Source organism: Microchirus variegatus (assembly GCF_963457635.1).
Source record: "Microchirus variegatus genome assembly, chromosome: 9".
Taxonomy (NCBI): domain Eukaryota; kingdom Metazoa; phylum Chordata; class Actinopteri; order Pleuronectiformes; family Soleidae; genus Microchirus; species Microchirus variegatus.
The window spans coordinates 13,432,271-13,452,927 of NC_139810.1; the positions used below are offsets into that span (position 1 = coordinate 13,432,271).

Sequence of the window (20,657 nt, forward strand, 5' to 3'; positions counted from 1 at the left end):
GCAGCCTTATGAGTGTCCTTACTTAATATCCACATGTCATTCAGAGTCAGAGAAGAATCATTTACATGAAAAATGACAGTATAACACATAACAGACATACAGTATTACATATGCATTACTTACTGCATTCCCCTTGGCTGACCACTTGCAGGTCCATCTGTTCTTTGCAGGCCCGCACGTGCAGCTCACACTCACTGTTGTAGGTGACGCCGTCACTGCCACACACGGGCTGGTGGGACTCCACACACTCTGATGAACACACACACTGCCCACTCTGGAAATCGCAAATTGCCCCAAAAGAGCAGTTGGCACAAGACGCATCTACAATGGAGAAAAAGAAGAAGGTGAGGCCAAATTCACTGTTACTGTATGTGTGTTCATGTTTCAGGGTTTTACATGATTAGCTTTCGTAAAGTCCCTTTTTTATCCTTTTTGGGTGAGCGATTATTGCATTGTATTTGAAACTGATCAACAATAAATGTTAATAATAAAGTTGAAAATGCATTTTCTTCTTAACTTAAACATTCTGAGGAGTGCACAATATAGCCAATGGCCATAATAAAATTAAACAGTAAACATAATTTGTATTTTCTTTATGACTATCAACAGCTGGCGGCATGCTTAATGCGCTTAAGCTGTACAAACACAGGAAGTGCAGAGATGCAAAGTTTCCATTCTCAGCTCCAGGACTCCACTTTGAGCTGACTGAATCAATTTCAAATACTTCAGAAAGCTACACACCTGCCTGTTACAGTTTTCCATGGTTCACATGCATGTGGGAGCTAAAGAACAAGCCATGAAATTCAAATAAAATCTCCAAAGATAGAATTCTACTGAGGCACAGATCTGAGCGAGAGGATAAAAAAAAGAGAGCTACTAAAGCCCGGGAAAGTTCCCAGGAGCTGCTCATCACTGAAGGAACCACCCCAAACTACTTTTATTTCAAGAGCTCAAACTGTATCACTGAACACAAAGTGCTTCAGAGGTTCTCTGCAAAAACAGGGGAGGCTGCCAGAAGGCAACCATCTCTGCAGCACTCCATCAATCGGGAATTTATGGGAGTGTGGTGACAACTGAAAGTACACCCAAGAAAAAACCTCATGACAGTAAGGTTGTAAAACAACATTTACAGGATCCCTAAGCATAAAGGAAAAGATAATCTTGTCATCTGGTGACCAGGTACTGCCAGGTTCTGCTCATCACCTGGCATAAAGTCCATTTTAGAAGCAGTGCCAGCATCATCTTTTAGAGAAGCTTCCGAGTCAGAAGAATTAGTCGAAAATAAGAAATTAATGTTTTACTTTCCAGGTTGTATTCATTGCTTTCTTGTCTAATTGAAACTGTGCTATTTTACACAGAGAAAAGGAGGCAAATTATTATCCACAGTAACTCTGCCTTAAGAAACCCAAAACATTGCTGGTTAGATGGTGAATTCATTGGTGAATATCAGGGAACTGCCTCCAGGAGACAGCAAAGCAGGATTAGACACATTCATGGTCGGAAACGAATGAGTAAGTAAATGCAAGGCCTCAAAGTGAGACACGGCGAGCAATAGATGCACCTCTCCTTCTGACACCAATTACCCTGGGAGGAGTGCATTAGCACAGCTCACTATCACATTCAATTAAGGGCAGGCTAATACCCGCTGCTGATTTCGCACTAATTGAGAGAGGCGAGGCTGGCTGCTGGAACCTTCCACATTATTAATCTGTTTATTACTCTTTTAGAGTCCTTAGTTTCATTCATCTCTCCATCTAGTGCTGACATCCACTCCCTTCTTGGATTAACAGCCTTGACTGTGAAGTGAATAAGCAATTGACTGTATATTAGCATAATGGCAAATTTCGATGTAGTCAATCCTGAACACTAAAATGATGAGTGGAGCATGCATGATCAATGTTTCCCCAAAATCAAGTTGTATTTCTGTTCTGGGCCAGTTATTCATGGTTTGGCCGCAGTCAATTAGCTATAATTATGGCACATTTTAAAGCGAAAGCATGCAATGATATCTTCAACAATAATATGCTTTGTGGTTTTGGGACACTGCCTGAATGCACAAAGTCAGATCCATAAAAATTTGGCAAGGGCTTTCTGTGACAGAATAAATAAATAAAAATATGTGTGTCTTTGAAATGGGGGATGTTGTGGTTTCTCTGTAGTTGCTGCAGTTATAAATCAGGAATTGGCGATAGTGAGTGTTGTCCTTTATCAGGCACTGCATTCTGATAGCAGCCTCGCTTCTTTATCAGCTCTTGGCCCTCGCACCTGGCTCTCCACACTGCCTGATCCTCCAGACAGCGTGCATCACAAACCGACAGAAATGGAGTGGAGCTTCAGTTCAAAGGCAGGAAAGAGGGAGAATTATTACTCATAATATGAAGATGTTCACTTTCTGTCATCTTATTCAAAAATGTCCACCAATGCCAGATTCTTTCCAGCTGACAGAAAATATAACCTAACGTTGTGTGTGCAATATCAAGTTAAGAGATCTTAAGGGCTTTTCATGCTGAGTCTAATTAAATCTAGAACCAACTTTATCCAAAAATAGTAGTTTGAAAAGTCCATGGAAATACAACACCATTATATAGACATAGCAAATGGAAGAAAGGCTGTACTTCAAAAATGAACTCCAACATAACTTCATTTAACACACACTGTGATCTTGAATATAGCTTTCATATGAACATTTCAAATGTCATTAAACTCTTATTGTCTTCCGTTCTTCTAGCAGAGGTTATTAGTGGGATTGCTGCAAATAATCACACTGTATGTTGTTCAGCTGTGGCCAGTTTTGACTGATAGAATTTGAACTGCAACTCTTTAAGTGAGAGGAGTATCATCCAGCTATATAAACTGACCTCTCTTACTCTTGGGCAAATACACAAATCCAAAATGCAAATTTTTAGCAATTTTGACTCTATCTTCACAAAACCTCAAAAGCAAAATATCAGGGTCTTCAGGCCAAGCCTTGTGACACTTGTGAAGACAAAACTGCCATATGAACTACATTCTTCGCTTCAAAATGAGTAGTTTGGTAGATGCATCAATGGCGCTGTCTGGGTGTGCCATTACTATAGTAACCACTAACTGTAGGTGCTTCAAACGGCTAATTCAGATCAACAGATTAGACTGCTCACTCACAAGTGAACACACACAGTAACATCAAATATTCTGCTCATTTAGGACATGATTGCGTGTCCTGAGTCCTTTTTTACTCCCTCTGTCTTCCGTCCGTCTCTAATGTCTCCTCCTTCATGTAACCTTCACGTAACAGTGGCTGTGATGTATTAATGACATTCACTTTCACAATTGTGTTTTCTCAAAGCAAAATTTGCCAGTCACTGAGTGACATATCGCAACGTCACAGCACTTCACGCACTGATGCTGTCAGAGCGACACAGCACCTGTTTAGCCACTCGTGCATTGGTCATTGTTTCTGGTGTGCTCAACTTCTTTCTTAACATTCAGACATTCAAAAAGAAACTTGAACTCGTCATTTCAACTTCTCATTTATTTCAATCTAATGCAGCATGCCAGACTGGTTTCAGCTCAAGGAGAATGCAGCATTCTTTGTTTCCTCACAAATCTAGTTACACATTATTACTAGTAACTGCATGATGTACTTGAGTAATATTCTACATTATGACAGGATAACATAAAAATGGTATTAAATAATGTGGTGTGCTGCCATGTCACCTTTTACGCTGAATTTAGCCACAGTCACACCGACACTACAAATGTGATGGTGTGTCTGATGTTGGGTGTTGAGCTGTGACAGTCTCTGTTGCATTTGATGGCACTGCTTATAGCTTTGCAAGTGACTATGAGGAACAGAGCCAGGTTGGTATGAAAAGTGGCCTTGAAAGCATAAAGGATTAAGTCACTGAGGAGAAAAAGAACAAAAACAGATACCAAAGGCACTAGCTTTTCAGTGGTTTGTTGATATCCTTGCTGGGGAAAACTCTGAATTGTGGCTGAGGTGGCCTGGGTGGAATATTACCTCAGGATTAAGCAGAAAAAAGTAGGCTGGTTTGTGTTTTGAAGGCTTGTGAACATGCCTGGATGATAACAACTCCCCTGTCGATGCCTGCCTGGACGACAAACTATTAACTCTGCCCCCACTTTCTCCGATCCTCCTCATCTTATTTACTTCCATCTTCTTGCCTGCCTCCATTTATTACTTTCCCCACCCTGTTCCCTCTGCCCTGGCTTTACTGTCTCTCTACAACCACTCTCAGACCGCTGGTGTGACCTATATATCTGAGTCAGTTGTGTATATCATTTCCATCTCCTGTGGGAAGCAAAACTTTTATTGATTGCTAAATTAATTGCTAACTATTTTGATAATCAATTAATGAGTTTGAGAGGTTTTTTTGTAATAATGAAAACATGCTTTCTGATTTTGACACTTGATGGACAGAACAACTAATCGATGAATCAAGAAAATTATTATCAGATTAATCAGTTCTGAAAATAATTGTGAGCTGCAGCCCTATTGTTTTTTCTTCAAATGATTCTTGCACCTTTGCTTTCATCTATCTGGCTAAAGCTGTACAAATGGCCTTTTTACAAGACAATTGATATCCAGCTGGGGGATCTATTAACCGAGTACACCTCCTCCAACCCACCGTACCTGGTAATCAAACATTACAAGAAAATAAAAAAAATCTCAGTATAACAACAAATGTCTCATATCGCGACTTGGTTGCACCTGAGTCATATAGATAATGACAATTTTTCCAGCCCTGAGGGCGGGAAATGAAATTACAGTTGGGCCCATGAGACCAAAGTTAAATACACAAGCACACACAGTTGTGCATGAGAGCAGTGTATATATATATATATGTATATGTATATATGTACATATGTGCATATATACATATACATATACATATACATATACATATACATATACATATACATATACATATACATATACATATACATATACATATATATATAGTGGCACCTCTCACATCTCTTTTGCCTTCACTACGCTCCCTTTTGTAAACGACAGCTTACATTTTATTGTGCATTTGGATGGAGATTAAAAAAAAACAGAGCCAACAATAAAATTATTTGAGGGCTACTTGAAAATTATGGAAAGAAACATAAATGTAATGTAACAGAAAAAAACAACGAAAGCATTAAAATGAGACTTGAAACAATGTCAATTATAAGCTAATGTAACTGGGTGTCCACCACTTTCTTCTACTGCCTTTTCTGCCAACTTTCAGTTCGACCAGCACTTAAATCCAGCATATTTTCTCCTCCTCTCTCATCATTTCTGCTCTGTAAACACATATTAGTGGTGGCAATAGCTTGTGATAACTAAGTGAGATAATAGCTTAAGTCAGTCAGTTGTAAGGCTGAATAAAATCTTGTAAAGCTGTGCAAACAGCACAGAAATAACCTGCATAATCATTGTCATCATTCCTCTGCTGGCTCGAGACTGGCAAGCTAGTGCCTCATGATTTTATGGCACCATTGCATTGATGCAGGCCTGTTCCTCTGGGAGCTAAAAACCATTCATAGAGCTAGATTACAGACAGGGCCCTCGACTCCACCAGCTCTCTGCCTGCGCTTTTTAAAATAAAGACTATTCATTACTGCAGAAGGATCCCAGGATGACAGACCTGCCATCTACCTGCAGTACAGCATACAAAATTGAGTCTGCACCCCTGCCCAATGGCTAAACGTGCTCTTGCTCCATTTCCTGTTGGCATACATCCTTATGTGCTATGTTTTAATTTAGAAAAGGCTGCGAGGGAAAGGACAGATGCAATACATGACCTGGCAGGGAGGAAAAACTAGTCTGTGTAGGACCTCTTCAAAAACAAAATCTGTCTCTGACGCCATACTCAATGAAACTCACCTAAAGCCTTTCATCCACTGTGTACCAAAAACAAATTCACTACTTATCTTCTGAAACTATCAGAATAGCTTGAACATAGACACTCTACCCAAAAACTGTTTGCAGACTTTAGAGTACAATTTCATACCAGGCAAAAGAGAGATGGGTTCATTTGTATCGATCATTCTGTGAACAGCTCAGCTCATCCATAAACACACCATGGAGGCCAACTTTGCTTTTCCTTTTCATTGTCTTAAAATATGAGAACTGAGTGAATGATGTAACCAAGGGGATAATAGCCACTTTACTTCTGCATGTGTGTGTGAATTTGTGTAAAAAGTGAAATGAAAAAAGTCTCATTCATCACCAAGTACAAATTTAAATTCAAGGTAAACGTGGTGATGCAAGTTGATATGAAGTCATTGGGAGTATTCACCAAGCTTTAAAATCAGCCCAAATGGATGTGTGCTTACATAGTGGAACATTTTTACTACTTGAAGCTCTGCTGTCACTGGTTTACTAATGACTAAAGCCGATACTCCAACACTGCAAGACAAAGCCAAGTGACTCATGTAGGCAATTACAGACGAGAATCATCTGCACTTTCTGCACGAGAAAAGCGCATCTTCACTTAAAGGTCAAAATGAGCAAATTGGAGTTGCGGAGCTGGTACGGGAAAGCTGAGGCAGGGCAGGAGGGAAGAGGTGAAGCGTAATGAAGGGATGAAAAAATTCTTTAAAGCTGGAGTGTGTAACTCATGGTGATTTTTGTTGTCGCTGTTATTAATCAGCACGGGGGCAGGTGGGAACAAGAAGAATGTATCCTGTCAAACGGATCAACGACTGTATTCTTAGAATAGTGCAATTCACTTCTGAAACTTCTTGTAGGTCTCTTTGTGTTCTCAGTCATACTCTATACTGAGAAACATAGAGAGAAACAGTCACACATTATAGTTTTAAGGGATTTGCTTTGACTTGGACTTCAGGTAATTCTACAGGTAACGTAGCACTACTGATTTATTTAACATAAATAAGATAGTACAAAGTGAAAATATGTACTACCTGTGAGCTATGGCAGAGTGAATTCACGACAGCACTGGTAGTAATAATATCATCTAATGTGACAGAATAATGATAGTGATAAAGATGAACATTTTAAACAGGATGAAAATAACAGACAGATTAGCTTAGCTTAGCATACTTAATTTGTGTTTCATTGAGCTAATACTTACTGCAGGGTCCTTTGTGCTGGATGCGGATGTCCTTCTGAAGGGCACAGCCCATTGCTCGCATCTCACATGGGCTGCCGTAGCTATGGCCATCGATTCCGCACACTGGGTCGTTTGTTTGTGGGCAAGCTTCTGGGCACTCGCACACTGGCTCATTGTTCTTGACCACGCACATCGCCCCATGTTCGCACACCTTGTCCAAGCATGGGCTCGGTACATTGAGATCTGAAGGTCGATCAACCCAAGAGACAGAAAGCAAAGTTAGACACTCATGGCAGCTGTGAAGTTGGACAAACTTAAGAGTAGAGGTTGGAGAAAAGTCTGGGGCTGGAAAGGGCATAGGTGATCGGGAGGTAAGTCAAGAGTATAGCTACATGGTGGACAGATGGTTTGTGTTAGAAAGGGTTTGGGGAGGATAAAGGATAAAGGAAAAGGGATACAATGAAATATGCAACACAGCCCTATTCCTATAACACCTCAGCTTCCTATGTCATTTCCATGCCTGGTATATTCTGATTCTTTGAAGAGTCCGACAAATCCGGTGGCATGAAGACAGTGGATAAAAACACATTCCTGTGGCAAAATAGGAAAGAAGCAACCTACAAAGAATGGTTGTAGAGCCTTTCTTTTCTCTCCAAGCAGGTAAACAGCTGGATTAATTGACATACCCAATGTACCCCTTCAAAGGGTGCCATTTGCATCTCAGTGAGTGCCACTGGTTCTGCTAAAGCCGGTTGAACTGACATGAAGGAGCAAGAAAAGGGGGAGGGGGAGGATGACAGTTTGAGCGAGAGAGGGAGAAAAAAAGAAACAAAGCTTGAAGAAAAAAGAGCCTTCTGCTTAATAATTCACAAAATGGCAAGCTCCTAGGCAGAGGCAGATATGAAATTCGAACATCACACAGAGGTGTCTGTTTCAGTCTCTTCCTCTCATGCTCTACTGCCAGCATGACTTTATTACAACCAGGACTAGATTTTACACCTATGATCATCAGTTGCAGTGCTAGCTGGGATATATACGTAGAATATAACGTCAACTGATGAGGAGAGCGAAGAAACTTGAAAAAACTCTATGAACAATAGCTTTTCACCATCACATCTCAATATATTGATAATGGTTTTATGTGTCAATGAACATATAACATGGTATTTTGTAGACTAAAACAGGGTGTCAATGTGAGTATGACCGTTTGGAGAATTTAGCTTTAGGGTTAAAAATGGACGTCATGAGATTTGATGGTGTGCAATCTCTGGAATCAAGATCAAGCAAAATACAATCTAATCCACAGGGATTCTCAATGCAGGTGGGAAAATGACTCAGCTAAATACAGAGTGTCTAAGAATAAAATAAAAAAAAGTTACCTTTAACAACAAAACTCAATCAAAACTTCCATCTCTTAACTGCTCTACATCTAGATGGGTGGGGGTGCTGTCATGGAAACTGGCCCCTGTAATGATGCCACCCATGGTGCCATCATTATTGTGACCATTATGGGATTAGATTACATCACAGGGGGGCAAGTTCAGCATGCTCAGAGCCCCGTGATTCATTTATCAGTTTAGAAGCTTCTCTATGTAATGCACTAATGCTGGAGGTAACTTATCCAGTGATAACACAGACTGAGGTAATTAGCTTGTTTCTTTCTAATTAAATAGACAATAAGTACAGCCTATATGAGACATAACGATCACCATCACATGAATGTGGAAGGTCCAATACTGATCAATGATGATATTAAATAACAAAAGTGATTGTATTGATTCTCTACTAACTACTAGTGCTTTTTTCCCAATAAACTGTGGCTATATTTAAACAAATCATGATCAAAGAGACAGGTTTTCGATTTGTGAAAAGTGAATGTTTCAGAATAGAGGGAGGAACACAGTTATTGATTTCTGTGTTTGGATGCCAAGCTGCTGTTTCAAAGGAGCTTGGAGGTGCCACATAAATATGTAAGCTATTCATTGCTGCTTCATTTGGCAAAGCTTCAAAAACAATTGATTCCTCCAGATCTTTTTCAACACTTCCTGTGTGTGTGTGTGTGTGTGTGTGTTTGTGTGTGTGTGTGTGTGTGTGTGTGTGTGTGTGTGTGTGTGTGTGTGTGTGTGTGTGTGTGTGTGTGTGTGTGTGTGTGTGTGTGTGTGTGTGTGTGTGTGTGTGTGCGTGTGTGCGTGTGTGTGTGTGTCTTTGTGGATTTAACACTTAAAGGCTTGGGATCTGAGCTTAACTGTACAACCTTGGCCTCCATAAAAGTTCAGCAGCCCAAGGACGGGCTCCTAAAACACAGCTGCAGTCTCCGATAACGCCTTTGTCTCCCATTGTCTTTGTCTCACACACATAAAGAAAGATGAAAGAACTGCCCCCGAAACTAATTTTTTTTTATCATTCTTTACCTCTAGAGGGCAAAATTTCTGCCTGATTTATTAAGTGAAGAGGGTGTAACGGAAAAGGAGACAAAATTCTCCAAGTGTAAAAATCTTTTGACACAGTTAAAAACTAAGCTGTCTTTTTTTAGTCTCTCTTGGATACTGGCAGACGCTTTGAAATGGCAGCCTGTCACTACTCAGGCTTGTGGGATGGTGTTCACAGGCCTGTTCCAGCGCTCTCTCTCTCTCTTTATCCCTAGTCTTCTCAAAAAAAAAAAAGACTTGTTGCCTGTGGACTATATATAAGAGGCGGACATAGTCTTCCAGTTTGAAGACAACAAAGTCTTGATAATTGACTGGCACCATGTCGGTATTTGAAAGGTAGTTCACAGTTCACAGATGTCAGGCACCACTTTCTATTTAAGAAGACCTGAACCTATAGTGACTGAGACCATGTATACCGATTTAAGTGAGAATTAGGCAAATTTTCCCATAGACGGAGTTCTGAGTTGCCCCTGGTGGCTAACTGCTCCTGCCGTCCTACTTTCTAAACTTCACTTTTCAAACCAGAGGACTCATCACTTTCTATATAGAGTCTACTCTGGCAGCTGGGAAAAAAGTCAGGAGAAACAGCAGTAAATAAATAAATAAATAAATACATAAAACATAAATGAATAATTCTGTCTAATCAAGGATTCTGCTTGGCTGGTGTGTACTCGGCTCTGTTTCTGTACCACCACACTCAGAGAACTTTAGATTCTAGCTGTCACCTCGGTCTGTATCCTCTCAGTGGATGTGTACATTTTCGATTTTAATTAGTGTGGTGTTTTAAGAGCACGGTGCAGCTTCAGTACTCAGAGGGGATTACTTCAGGCTGGGCCACTTTGGGTCAACTCTTCACAGTAGAGGTCCAGGTCGATCAGGTCAAACACTGAGAGGGACATGTTACTCTGATGTTCTGATATCTCTCTGAAGTATCACAACTGCCCACTGACTGCTGTTATCTGATTAAGTGAATAAAGCAGCAAGGATGCGACAGAGTAACAACCCCTTGTTAGGTTGGTGTGATGGCACAGCGTCCTCTGGGAGGACTCGGCGAGCAGGCACACGCCGTTAACCCCGCGTAACACGTTGGTGAAATGCTCGGAGATTATTTTGGCTGGAGCTTCCTCCCATCTCTGCTCAGCTCATACATATGCTAATTGCACTTTTTCCCCTTGGGTCCACGTGCAATTCCAAATCACTCCCTGTATTATGCAGGGCAGTGAATCAGTGTAATCCAGGTAATGCTCGCAGTAGCCAACTGGCAGGAAGATCACCTACAACGGCAATTCATTATAACACAGGGGCACAACCAATCTGCAATAAGCTCCGCCTCCTGTTTTCTTCACCTGCAGGCCTGTGATCCGACTCCCTTTTCCTCCCCCACATTAAAAACATTTATGTATCATATTAGTCAAGGGAAAAGGAGGTGTGGGGAAAAAGGGCTATATTAGCATACAGCAAAAGGCATACCCACGGGCTGTCTCTGTCTACCAGTGAATACTCATCATATGTTCAGGGTAAGTCGACACTTCTTTGTGCGTTTACACCCAAGAACGTGCTGTGGAGACAACTTTAAAAAAAAAAAAGGTAGGCAAAGAAGAAAGCCAAGCAGGTACTCCTGATCTTGTGACATGTTTCTATCAGAGGTGACATGACATCCAAACATTGTTTGTTTAATCCGGGGACGTGGTTCTGTCCTTGGGTTGTGTAAGCCACAGTCACAAAACAAGTAAATGATGAAAAAGCTCAATGTTTATTGAATCTCCAAAGGAGAAGAGCAACAGCTTGGAGACGGGCTCAGAGGAAACACGGAATGAAATGAAAAATGCATCAATTGAAAACACTGCGTGGATGATCACAGCCCATTGGTGCGAAACACCCACAATGCCTTGAGTCACTTCTGGCACCCCTTTGACCCACATCGCAGTACGATTTCTCCATGATGACAGCCTGCAGGCAACACTAAGTGGACCAATGGTCCCTGGCTGCTGTCAATATGGCTCCCACGGCAATTCTTCTAATTAACTTGATTAGGAAAAGAATCTCTGATGATCCCAGGCTGACGACTCCAGCAGCACCACTGTTTGTGAGTCCAATCACTGCAGCTGCATGTCAGCGTGCAGGCAGAGATGCTCATCAAATAAACATGCAAATGATAAAATATTCGGCACAGAAACTTGACACCTAAGGTGACTGATTTTCCTTTTCTGCTCTGCAGAGCTCTTTGTCAATGACAATGTGTGTGCCGCTGAGTGATTCTGTGTTAACCTCCGAAGGCGACAGCCGACACTTTTTTAACTGGTGCAAGTTTTTCCTGGGCTCGCAATCACACAAACATACACACATCAACACACACACACGTTCCACCGTACACACATGGAATGACAAAAGAGCTGTGAATAAAGAATTTGTGTCTGCTACTACCTCTTCTATTTGTTCACTCCCAGTTTGTCCCCAAATTAATTCTGTTTCTTTTGTATGATTTCACAGAAGTGTCCTCCTCTATGCCCCACACTGCTTCTTGTGTTTCTACTTTATGAAAAGCCTAACTACCAATTTAAACACTCCTGTCTACTTTGTATTCTTCTAATACCAGACCTTTACGTCAACAAGCTCCAGGGAGTTATGGTGAGCCACTTCACACTCTACTACTGAATATGCAATTAAATAGCTCCACTCCTGGGCACAATGTGAGCTGTGATACAACCCGGACTAAAACTGGCAATATCAATTTTCATTGTAAACATATTCACTCTCTTTTTGTGTTAACAGTTTAACAAAACATGGTTATTGTGAGATTATTTTGATTGAGCCTCTCAGTGTTAGTCTGGGTGAAGTCTTCAAAACGACTCATGGTCTCTTTACAACTGTAATCCTTGTTGGGTAATGTTTTGGCTTTTAATATCAGATTAGATTTGGTCTGAGCACCTTCAGGGTACTGACACCATGCACTGCCTTTTGCTCACAAACACATACTCTGCAGGAAACACTCCTAACACAAACTAATCTATGACTTTACAGCTCAAGAACTCAACAAATACATTTTCATAGCAGTGCTGGCAGTGAATTTGTAGGGGCAAGCAAAGTCTATTAGTATGTCAGACATAGATGCCAAATTCATCATGTCATAGATATTTACTTTCTGCTTTTATTAAAGCATCCCTAGTAAACTTCATTTTGCATAATGTGAATAATTATGAGTCATCTCGATCCCACACTTCACTCATTCTTTACACGATGTAGTTTACAATGGAAAGAATGAATGCCTTTGAAATCATTAGGGTGACAACATACATTTGGTGCCTGGTCCTACAAATGCACAGTGGCAAAACAATTATCACAGTTCCGCCACAAGAGCTCTTTCTCTGCACACTAGTTGTTGTGTAGTTTGCAGTAGCAGCCTGCTGTGCTGACAGACCCTGGAGGAGTGAGCAAACACAAGATGTAATCGCTTCAGCCTAAAAATATTCTTTGTGTTCCTCGCTATGAGGTGTTTAATCAGGACCTCTTGTAAGGATTTACTATCAAATTAACCACCATCAGAAATCTTCTCAGGTTTTAATCAAACACGAGTTGATGGCAGTTTGTGTTGGAAGTGTGAAGTTGTAATAATGTTTTGTAATGAATTTTGCTTTTTACCGTTTTGTTGTGCGTCTTGTAGAGTCGCAAAATGGCTAATGCTGTGAAGTCCTAATAGAAATTCCAACACGATCAATCATTATGATGGTAAACATGATGAAACAACAACAAAAACAAGTGAGAGTAGTTTTTAACAGTGGAGCTGTATCTCATCGGACTCCAGCACTGTGGACGTCCTCTTTCTTCCCAGCATCCCGCCCTACTTCGCTTCTAGGAAGTCCTTCATCGACTCATGTGCTCTCAGATATCTTAAAGATCTGTGACTCTGCCCAGATATTAGTTATTCAATTAATGCAACTGTGTTGCTTACATGTCTAAACTGAAAAGCTCCAGATATCAATCACACTGGACAGTGGTCAGGACATGACAATCTGCATGACAATCTCTTTGTGAGTGTGAGTACTGACAGGGATTGGGGGGCAAGAGGGAGGGGTGTGTGCATGACGAGATTTACGACGGTGTCAAAATGAGGGAATTTTATCTGTTTGACAGCTGGCAGGACAATCGATCACCCTGGTCCATGCACCAGTCAGCCAATGAAACACGAGGAGATCATTATTTATCAAGTAATGATAATTTCATATATCAAATGCTTCAGACTTATGAAAATTTGCCTTGAGTCTGTGCGCGTGTGTGGGTTTGTATACACTTTGATGACGCAGTTCTCATTGTGCAGTTTTTGACAATACCATTCACTGTGAGAGCACAAGCACAATGGAAGAGTTATGTATAAATTTTGTGTATGTGTGTTCTCGTGGAGTGATCAATGGAGGCTATTGACTGAACTCTGACAAGTGAGTATTTTCAAAGACAGGAAGACAGGAAGACACACGCACATGCACACGTGCGCACACACACACACACACAGTGCATACCTCCACCAGGTTATCTCATAAGTCTACGAGGCAGTGCTTTTTTTGAGTCAGCCCTAGAAAATAAACTTCAAAAGAATACGAGAGACAAACAGAAATAAAGTTCACACACACAAACACAGACACTTTGCATGCATATCATCTGTCTGACGAAACCAACAGTCTCAATGGGCACCTGCTTACCTCTTTTGATGTTTAATTAAAACTGAATCGAGTGGGGGGTTGGTGGGTGTTCGTGACTATCTGTTTTGAAAAATATGCAAATGTAAATAAAAATGCACATTAAAGAAACATGCTAGCAGTCCCTGACGGCTGGCTGCAATCCGCAGGGGAAGAGCAGAAGGATGAGGAGAGAGGAAATATGTATATAAATACTGCATATATTACTCCACCAATGAGGCAGCAGATAGACCTATTCAACAGAAATACTTAAATTGAGCAAAACACATAAGTGCTCACATTTCCATCCCTTCAGTGCTCAACAAACAATTATTTGGTTTGCATGAAGTGTGTGCATCATAACGCCACACGGTAACTAGATTGCAAAACTAAATAAGTCCATGGAGAATTGACAAATTAGTTTGGGTGTCATGTTTACCTAAGTGGAGCTGGAGCAGACTGGAGCTGTCTACTGCAGTTGAATGCACATCATTTGACCCAGGAGTGAATGCCTGGTCATTCTCATTGCAGACAGTAGCCAGATTGCTAGTGGGGTTTTTTTGACCAATGGAAAGCGAAATTCCACTCTGGTGGCTGAATAACACTAATGATGACAGACACCTTCTGATGCTAACATCTTGACACAAGTTTGGTTCTCAGGTTCACCCCCACACCTGGAGAACAAACAGATCTGTCTCACCCGCGTCAAAACAAACCTTTACGCAAGAAAAACTCAGTCAAGCTCAGAGCAGTCAATAATGTGGGTAGTTAGGACACACGCATGCACGCACGCACGCACACACACACGCACACACGCACACACACACACACACACACACACACACACACACACACACACACACACACACACACACACACACACACACACACACACACACACACACACAAACACACACACACACACACACACAAACACACACACTTGTGTGTGTACAGCCAAGGCTTTGAATCTGGTTAAAACAAAATGTCCTACTAAATCAAATCTTGTTTTTTCATATTCATATATTCATATATTCATATTCATATTCTTATATACGACCAGTTATGTTTGTGACAAGTACATTATGGCTAAGATTAAAGAATTAAAACAGCAAATTAGGAAGGGATTTATTGAGGTGAAAGGAGATGAACATAAATTGCTGGTCTGCCACTGCTTTCTCTTTTCTTAAGGTGTCCCGTTTCTTTTCTGCCTTGGCACATAGAGCCCTGCTTTGTCAATAAAGCATTAACAAATGGTATCGGATTTTACTTGCAGAAAAGCCCCATATTTCATAAGGTGTAGAGAAATTATTACCATTACTTTTCCTGCTGGCTATAACAGCAGATATCACCAGTTGTAGATGATATTATCAAATGAAGCTAATAAAAATAACCGCCATAAGTATCAGGTCCAAATTCCCACTATTTAACTCTGGGCTGTTCTCTACTCTTTGCAGTTAATATGCTCTCCACCATCCAGAGTTAATACAATAGCATCAAATGAAATGATCCTTCTGATGCGGTTACATAAATTTTAAGATCTGAGGTTCTTGCAGTTAAATTATGAGGCATGTAATTCCAGTAATTTAAACTTAACAACTCACTGACTGTAAATATAGGCCTCCAGAAAGTAGCTAGAGAAAACTATTGTGTGTAAAAGAAAACAATACACCTATTTATTGTTTGTCAAACACGTACATAATCAATATTTAATTTCTGTTGCTGCTTTTCAGGTTGCAGTTACATACTCTAAAGTAGCCTACCTATTTGTTTGAGGTTGAGAATATGTTTTCAATTGGGTCACTTCAAGCTTTTAAATGTGAGTTTAAAAGGCTTGGATATAGGGCATCAAAAGAAATTTGACAAAAAGTAGTAGAACTCCAACTTTAGTGCAGCTTTCATGGTCAGGAACAGAAAAAAAAACATTCATCAAGCAGATGCAGGCGTTTATGAAACAGTCCTGATGATGGAAAGGGGCTGTTTTGGAAGCGGTGAGGTTTGGGGGCCTGGCATGCAAGACAGCATGCAGAAAGACAGGAGTCAGGTGTGAGCAGTGTTTAGGCAGGAACAGGGGAGGCTCCTTTTTTGTTAGAAGGGGAAAAAAACACAGAGGGTTTGGAGAGAGGAAGACTTCTCCAACCTCACGGTTCACATCTTTGCAGGAGGGTAAACAGAAGGAAAAGACATTAATGACACAGAGACACAAAAACGACTCAGAGGAAGAAATGGCAGCAGAGATACAAGACCCCTCCTGTTAGGTCCAGATGGAGAGAGGGAGAGGAAGAGCTTCACCCCTCTGTATCTGCCTGATTAGGTCGCCCACAGGGTGACCCCACTTTTCACCTGCAGCCAGACAGCCAGGAAGACGGCCACACGGACAAAGACAGACAGACAGACTGATTGACGCACTGAAACAAGAAAGAATAGTTTTTTATACAAGAAAAAGCAACAGACAGGACAAAGACAGACGGCGGAGGGGGAAAAAAAGGTAAGGAGCCACCATATTGGTGGACTGGTGAAGGAGTAGGAGTCATGAAATATGAAGTTTTCAGTTTGCGTTGTTGAGGTGGAGATATGAAGCATTACGAGGATGAGTTGATGAATTGTGAGGTGAATGTGTGAAGTGGAAGAAGGCACTTGTGTCCTGGTCCCCCCCCCATTCCAACCCAACCCCACCCCACATCCATTTTCAGAAGGCATTTCTGAACTGTTCCAGACATTTTCAATAAAGTTGAAACATAAATACATAAATAACATGAAAACATTGTATATACATTGGGCAGAAAGGAAGAGAGGGATTGAGAGTGTACAACATTAGCCTTGATCCCCCCCCCCCCATCCTTCATCTCCACTCACCACAGGGCCCTGAGTGCCTGATGGGGATGAGACTCCTCCTCACACACTCGGCCTTGCGTCGCATGCAGTCGTTGGTGTAGGTGTGGCCGTCCTTGCCGCATATGGGCTTGTAGGTGCCATCGCAATGTATGGGATCGCAGGAGCAGCGGGCGTTCAGCTGCTCCACCAGACACACGGCGTTGAAGAGACACTCCTCCTTACATTCTTCTGAAAACGTAGAAGGGTAAAAACATCTTTAAATCATCTATGACTCCTACAACTACTCAACTTACCATAACCATAGTGTTTACACTTAAAAGTCCATTCAGTAGCCCCTAAACATGCATATAATAAGGACTCAAATATAATAAGCGAGACATCAGACACTGATAAGGGTTTTTAGAGTGATATCCATGTGCCATTTTTTGTAAAAGTGTGACAGATCAACATAGAGTAGAGGGCAACAGAAGTGTAAAAGAAATGACATTAACATTTCAGGGAAGCCAAGCTCTGACAAAGAGCTGATTGTTCTTCCTGTCGTGTGTCACGGCTGGTCCATGCATGCAGAAATAAATCCGTTTTCATCAAAACAGTAATTACATGTTAGAGTGGACCAATGTCACAGACAGTGTGTGTAAAAAGCTTTTATTTTCAGCACAAGTTAAGCCTTTTGTGGGAATAAAGAACCTGTTAAAAAGCACCAGAAATATTTGTAATTCCGAGGAACTGGGCCTGTTTATGACTACATAAATTAAAAATAATAAAGACAGATATGAAACTTAACATAATTGTTCACTGGTTTATCCCTTCATTCAAAAACATTAGGAGAAATTGGTGTTTCACCACATTTCTCTGCAGAAATAAGAAAACATTACCATCAAGAAAGCTCTTGATTTTACATTTCTATTAAAATAGTATAAAATATAACATTATTATTCATGGAAAACAAACCAAAACCTGTAACACTGTGAAGTGAGAGTTAATAACCTCACGGCAGCCTTTGGTCTCTGGTGATGTAACCCATGACAACTTATTGAGGATCAGGTTTGCTGTGCTGTCATCTAACTTTAATAAATTTCCATATAACTTTAATAATCTGGGAAACTCAAGGAATTCATTTTAGGGTGATGTTAAATTCTAAAGTACCATGTCCGTCTCGTTTTTGACTCACTAAGCAGAAACCTACTGCAGAATTAATAAAAAAGACATACTCGTAATATTAAATGGAAAATTTGGCATTGAAGTGAGAAAATCCAATTTGAGGCAGGCCTCTGTTCTGGAGGCGCTCACCAGGCTTCAAATTTATTTCATTCCTGATCAGTGGATCAAATTTGTACAGCAATTCAATTGCTCCTTCTCTTTTCTTTAAAGCCTGCCATGCCACACTTAATTACATCGCTGCAGTGTCTGAGTGAGAAGGCTACAAATATGGGCCATGTCGTGGGTACAAGTCGAAATGGCCATTTTCATTAGTTACCAATTTGTAATTTGCTAAACGGAGGATGATTTTGTAGAACTCTGCTTCATACTGAATTATTTTTTCATATGAAAAAGGCACAACAGAACTTCCTCACACAAATGCCAAGATGAAAGCACAAACGCACCCTTACTGCTACTCCTACTCCACTAAGAATAGGGTTTGTGCAATTCCAAAAAAACATGTACTCCTCCATCTGGCAAGAGAACCAGGGCGTGTCAGAAATGAGTGCATCAGCTGTCACTGTTGACTGAACTAAAGCATGTCCAGGAGTGATCTATTCTTGTCTTTGGTGTTGTCAGAGGTCTCAGTAGATGGACGGGGGTCTCCACACATCACTGCCGTAAACCAAGACAGCTACAGCTTCACGAGGCTCCGCTGACAACACAGTGGGAAAATTGGATTTTCTCCGATGGCTATCAGAAATACAGTAAAAGCTGACAGCTCTTTGTTGACTAAGGCTTAAACCCTGTGTTCTAATGGCAGAGATAACAGCCCTGGAGGCTCTTATCAGGCTGGAGGTGGCTACTCCTGGCATGGATACTGTACTCTACAGATCCAAGAGAGTTCAGAGTCATTTATCTCTCTGCCATTGAGTGGAATACAGTTACAGAAAGATTTCAAAGCAAGTTCACCTTAGACATGTGACATTCTCCTCTGTACTTTAGGCAGGTTTCTCCTCCCTAATGTCTACTCAATGGGTGTGGCTCACCTGTATCACCTGGACTTCATCCACACTTTAAGACTCCACTCCTGCTCTGCTTAAATACCTGGCTCTCAGCTCCAGCCTTTGTCAGATCCAAGTCCAATTCTTCAGTCAGTTTCACCTTTACTCCTTAGCTACAGATCTCGTGTTTGGCGGTCAGTTTCTGTTTGGTTACCCCATCTCGCTTGCTGCAGTCTCCCTGCCAGCCTCTCAACATGGAAATACTGGTTCTCTGCCACAATCTGCTGCTATATTTAGTTTTTATCAGAATAAAAATAAGGATAAGGCAGGAAGGATATGCAAATTCCTAGAATCATTTAAGACACATTTCCAAAATATGAATTTGGATCTCAATGTTGTGAAATTCATTCAAGGGAATAATTTCAAGCAGCAAGATATGACTTTTATTGGATGTGCTGGCACTGTAGCAAACATGTAATTATGAAAGCTAATCAGTGATTTATGATGCTAATTCAGACACTGACCAAAGCATTATATCCCACGCTTTTCATTGTCTTCATACACATTCACCAAACGTACATAGTGTGAAGGAACAGAAGAGGCACCTTTCTCATCATTATAGGTCACTCAGTCATCAAAATGATTCTGCAGTTTTTTGTTGTTGTTTTTTTGTTCAATAAAACTGTGATGATTATAATGTGATCCACAAAGTTGCTCTTACCCAGCCTTCTGCACCGTCCTGTGTGGACCTTCCTGAGCTGGGTGTCCTTCTGTAAGCCCCTTGCGATCATGGCACACTCACTGGGGTAGGTTTGACCGTCACTGGCACACAGAGGCTCACCCTCTGGGGGGCACGACTCCGGAAGGGCAAACAACAGAGGCTGGCGGCTGAGAGATTTCACTCTACACATGGTGTTCAGACTGTTCTCATTGCCTTTACATGGGTCTGTGGGAAACACGGGAATTCATGGATGTGAATATGAATTCAGGCTACACTACACATTTGCACCTATTAACAACCGCTATTATATTATGCTGTTTATATTGATGCGACCTGCAGTTTCACAAGGAAACATCTTGTGGCAAAGTGACAACAAATGGTTTGACATGTTTACACAGACAAAAATCACAAGTGTTAGTGATGACATTAATGATGGCTTTGCCCAGCTCAGGTAAGACAGGACAGTGTGACCATGAGCAAGCATGCACCTTGTAATTGAAGGAGCTCAAGAGAACTCAGCTGTCATTGATTCTGATGATTTACTCCTGTGCTTTTACTGCTCCCTTCAAAATCAGCTATAATACATTTATTTAAAAGGCCTTTTTTTTGCCTTTATAAGATAGGACAGTGAAGTGCGAAGGGGGGAAGACACGCAGCAAAGGACCACAGGTGTAATCGAACCCAATTAGGTTGCTGCAGTGAGCCCATTGCCCCTTGGGGCGCCAGCCAAGAAATGATTCATTTCTGTAACAAATAAAAGATATTAAGGACTATATACCTCTATGTTTTTTTTT

General features: G+C 41.0%; 1 protein-coding gene across 1 annotated transcript in view; it reads right to left on the bottom strand.

Annotated features, from left to right (window-relative positions):
- The window catches only part of agrn (agrin), a gene marked incomplete at both ends in the record, with an annotated part of 229,475 nt that overhangs the window by 45,685 nt on the left and 163,133 nt on the right, over positions 1-20,657 (bottom strand). The window contains 4 exons of the mRNA XM_083895418.1: positions 124-321; positions 7,086-7,307; positions 17,020-17,226; positions 19,864-20,088. Coding sequence (XP_083751544.1) covers positions 124-321; positions 7,086-7,307; positions 17,020-17,226; positions 19,864-20,088 — 852 coding nt within the window. The remainder of the gene's footprint in view (positions 1-123; positions 322-7,085; positions 7,308-17,019; positions 17,227-19,863; positions 20,089-20,657) is intronic.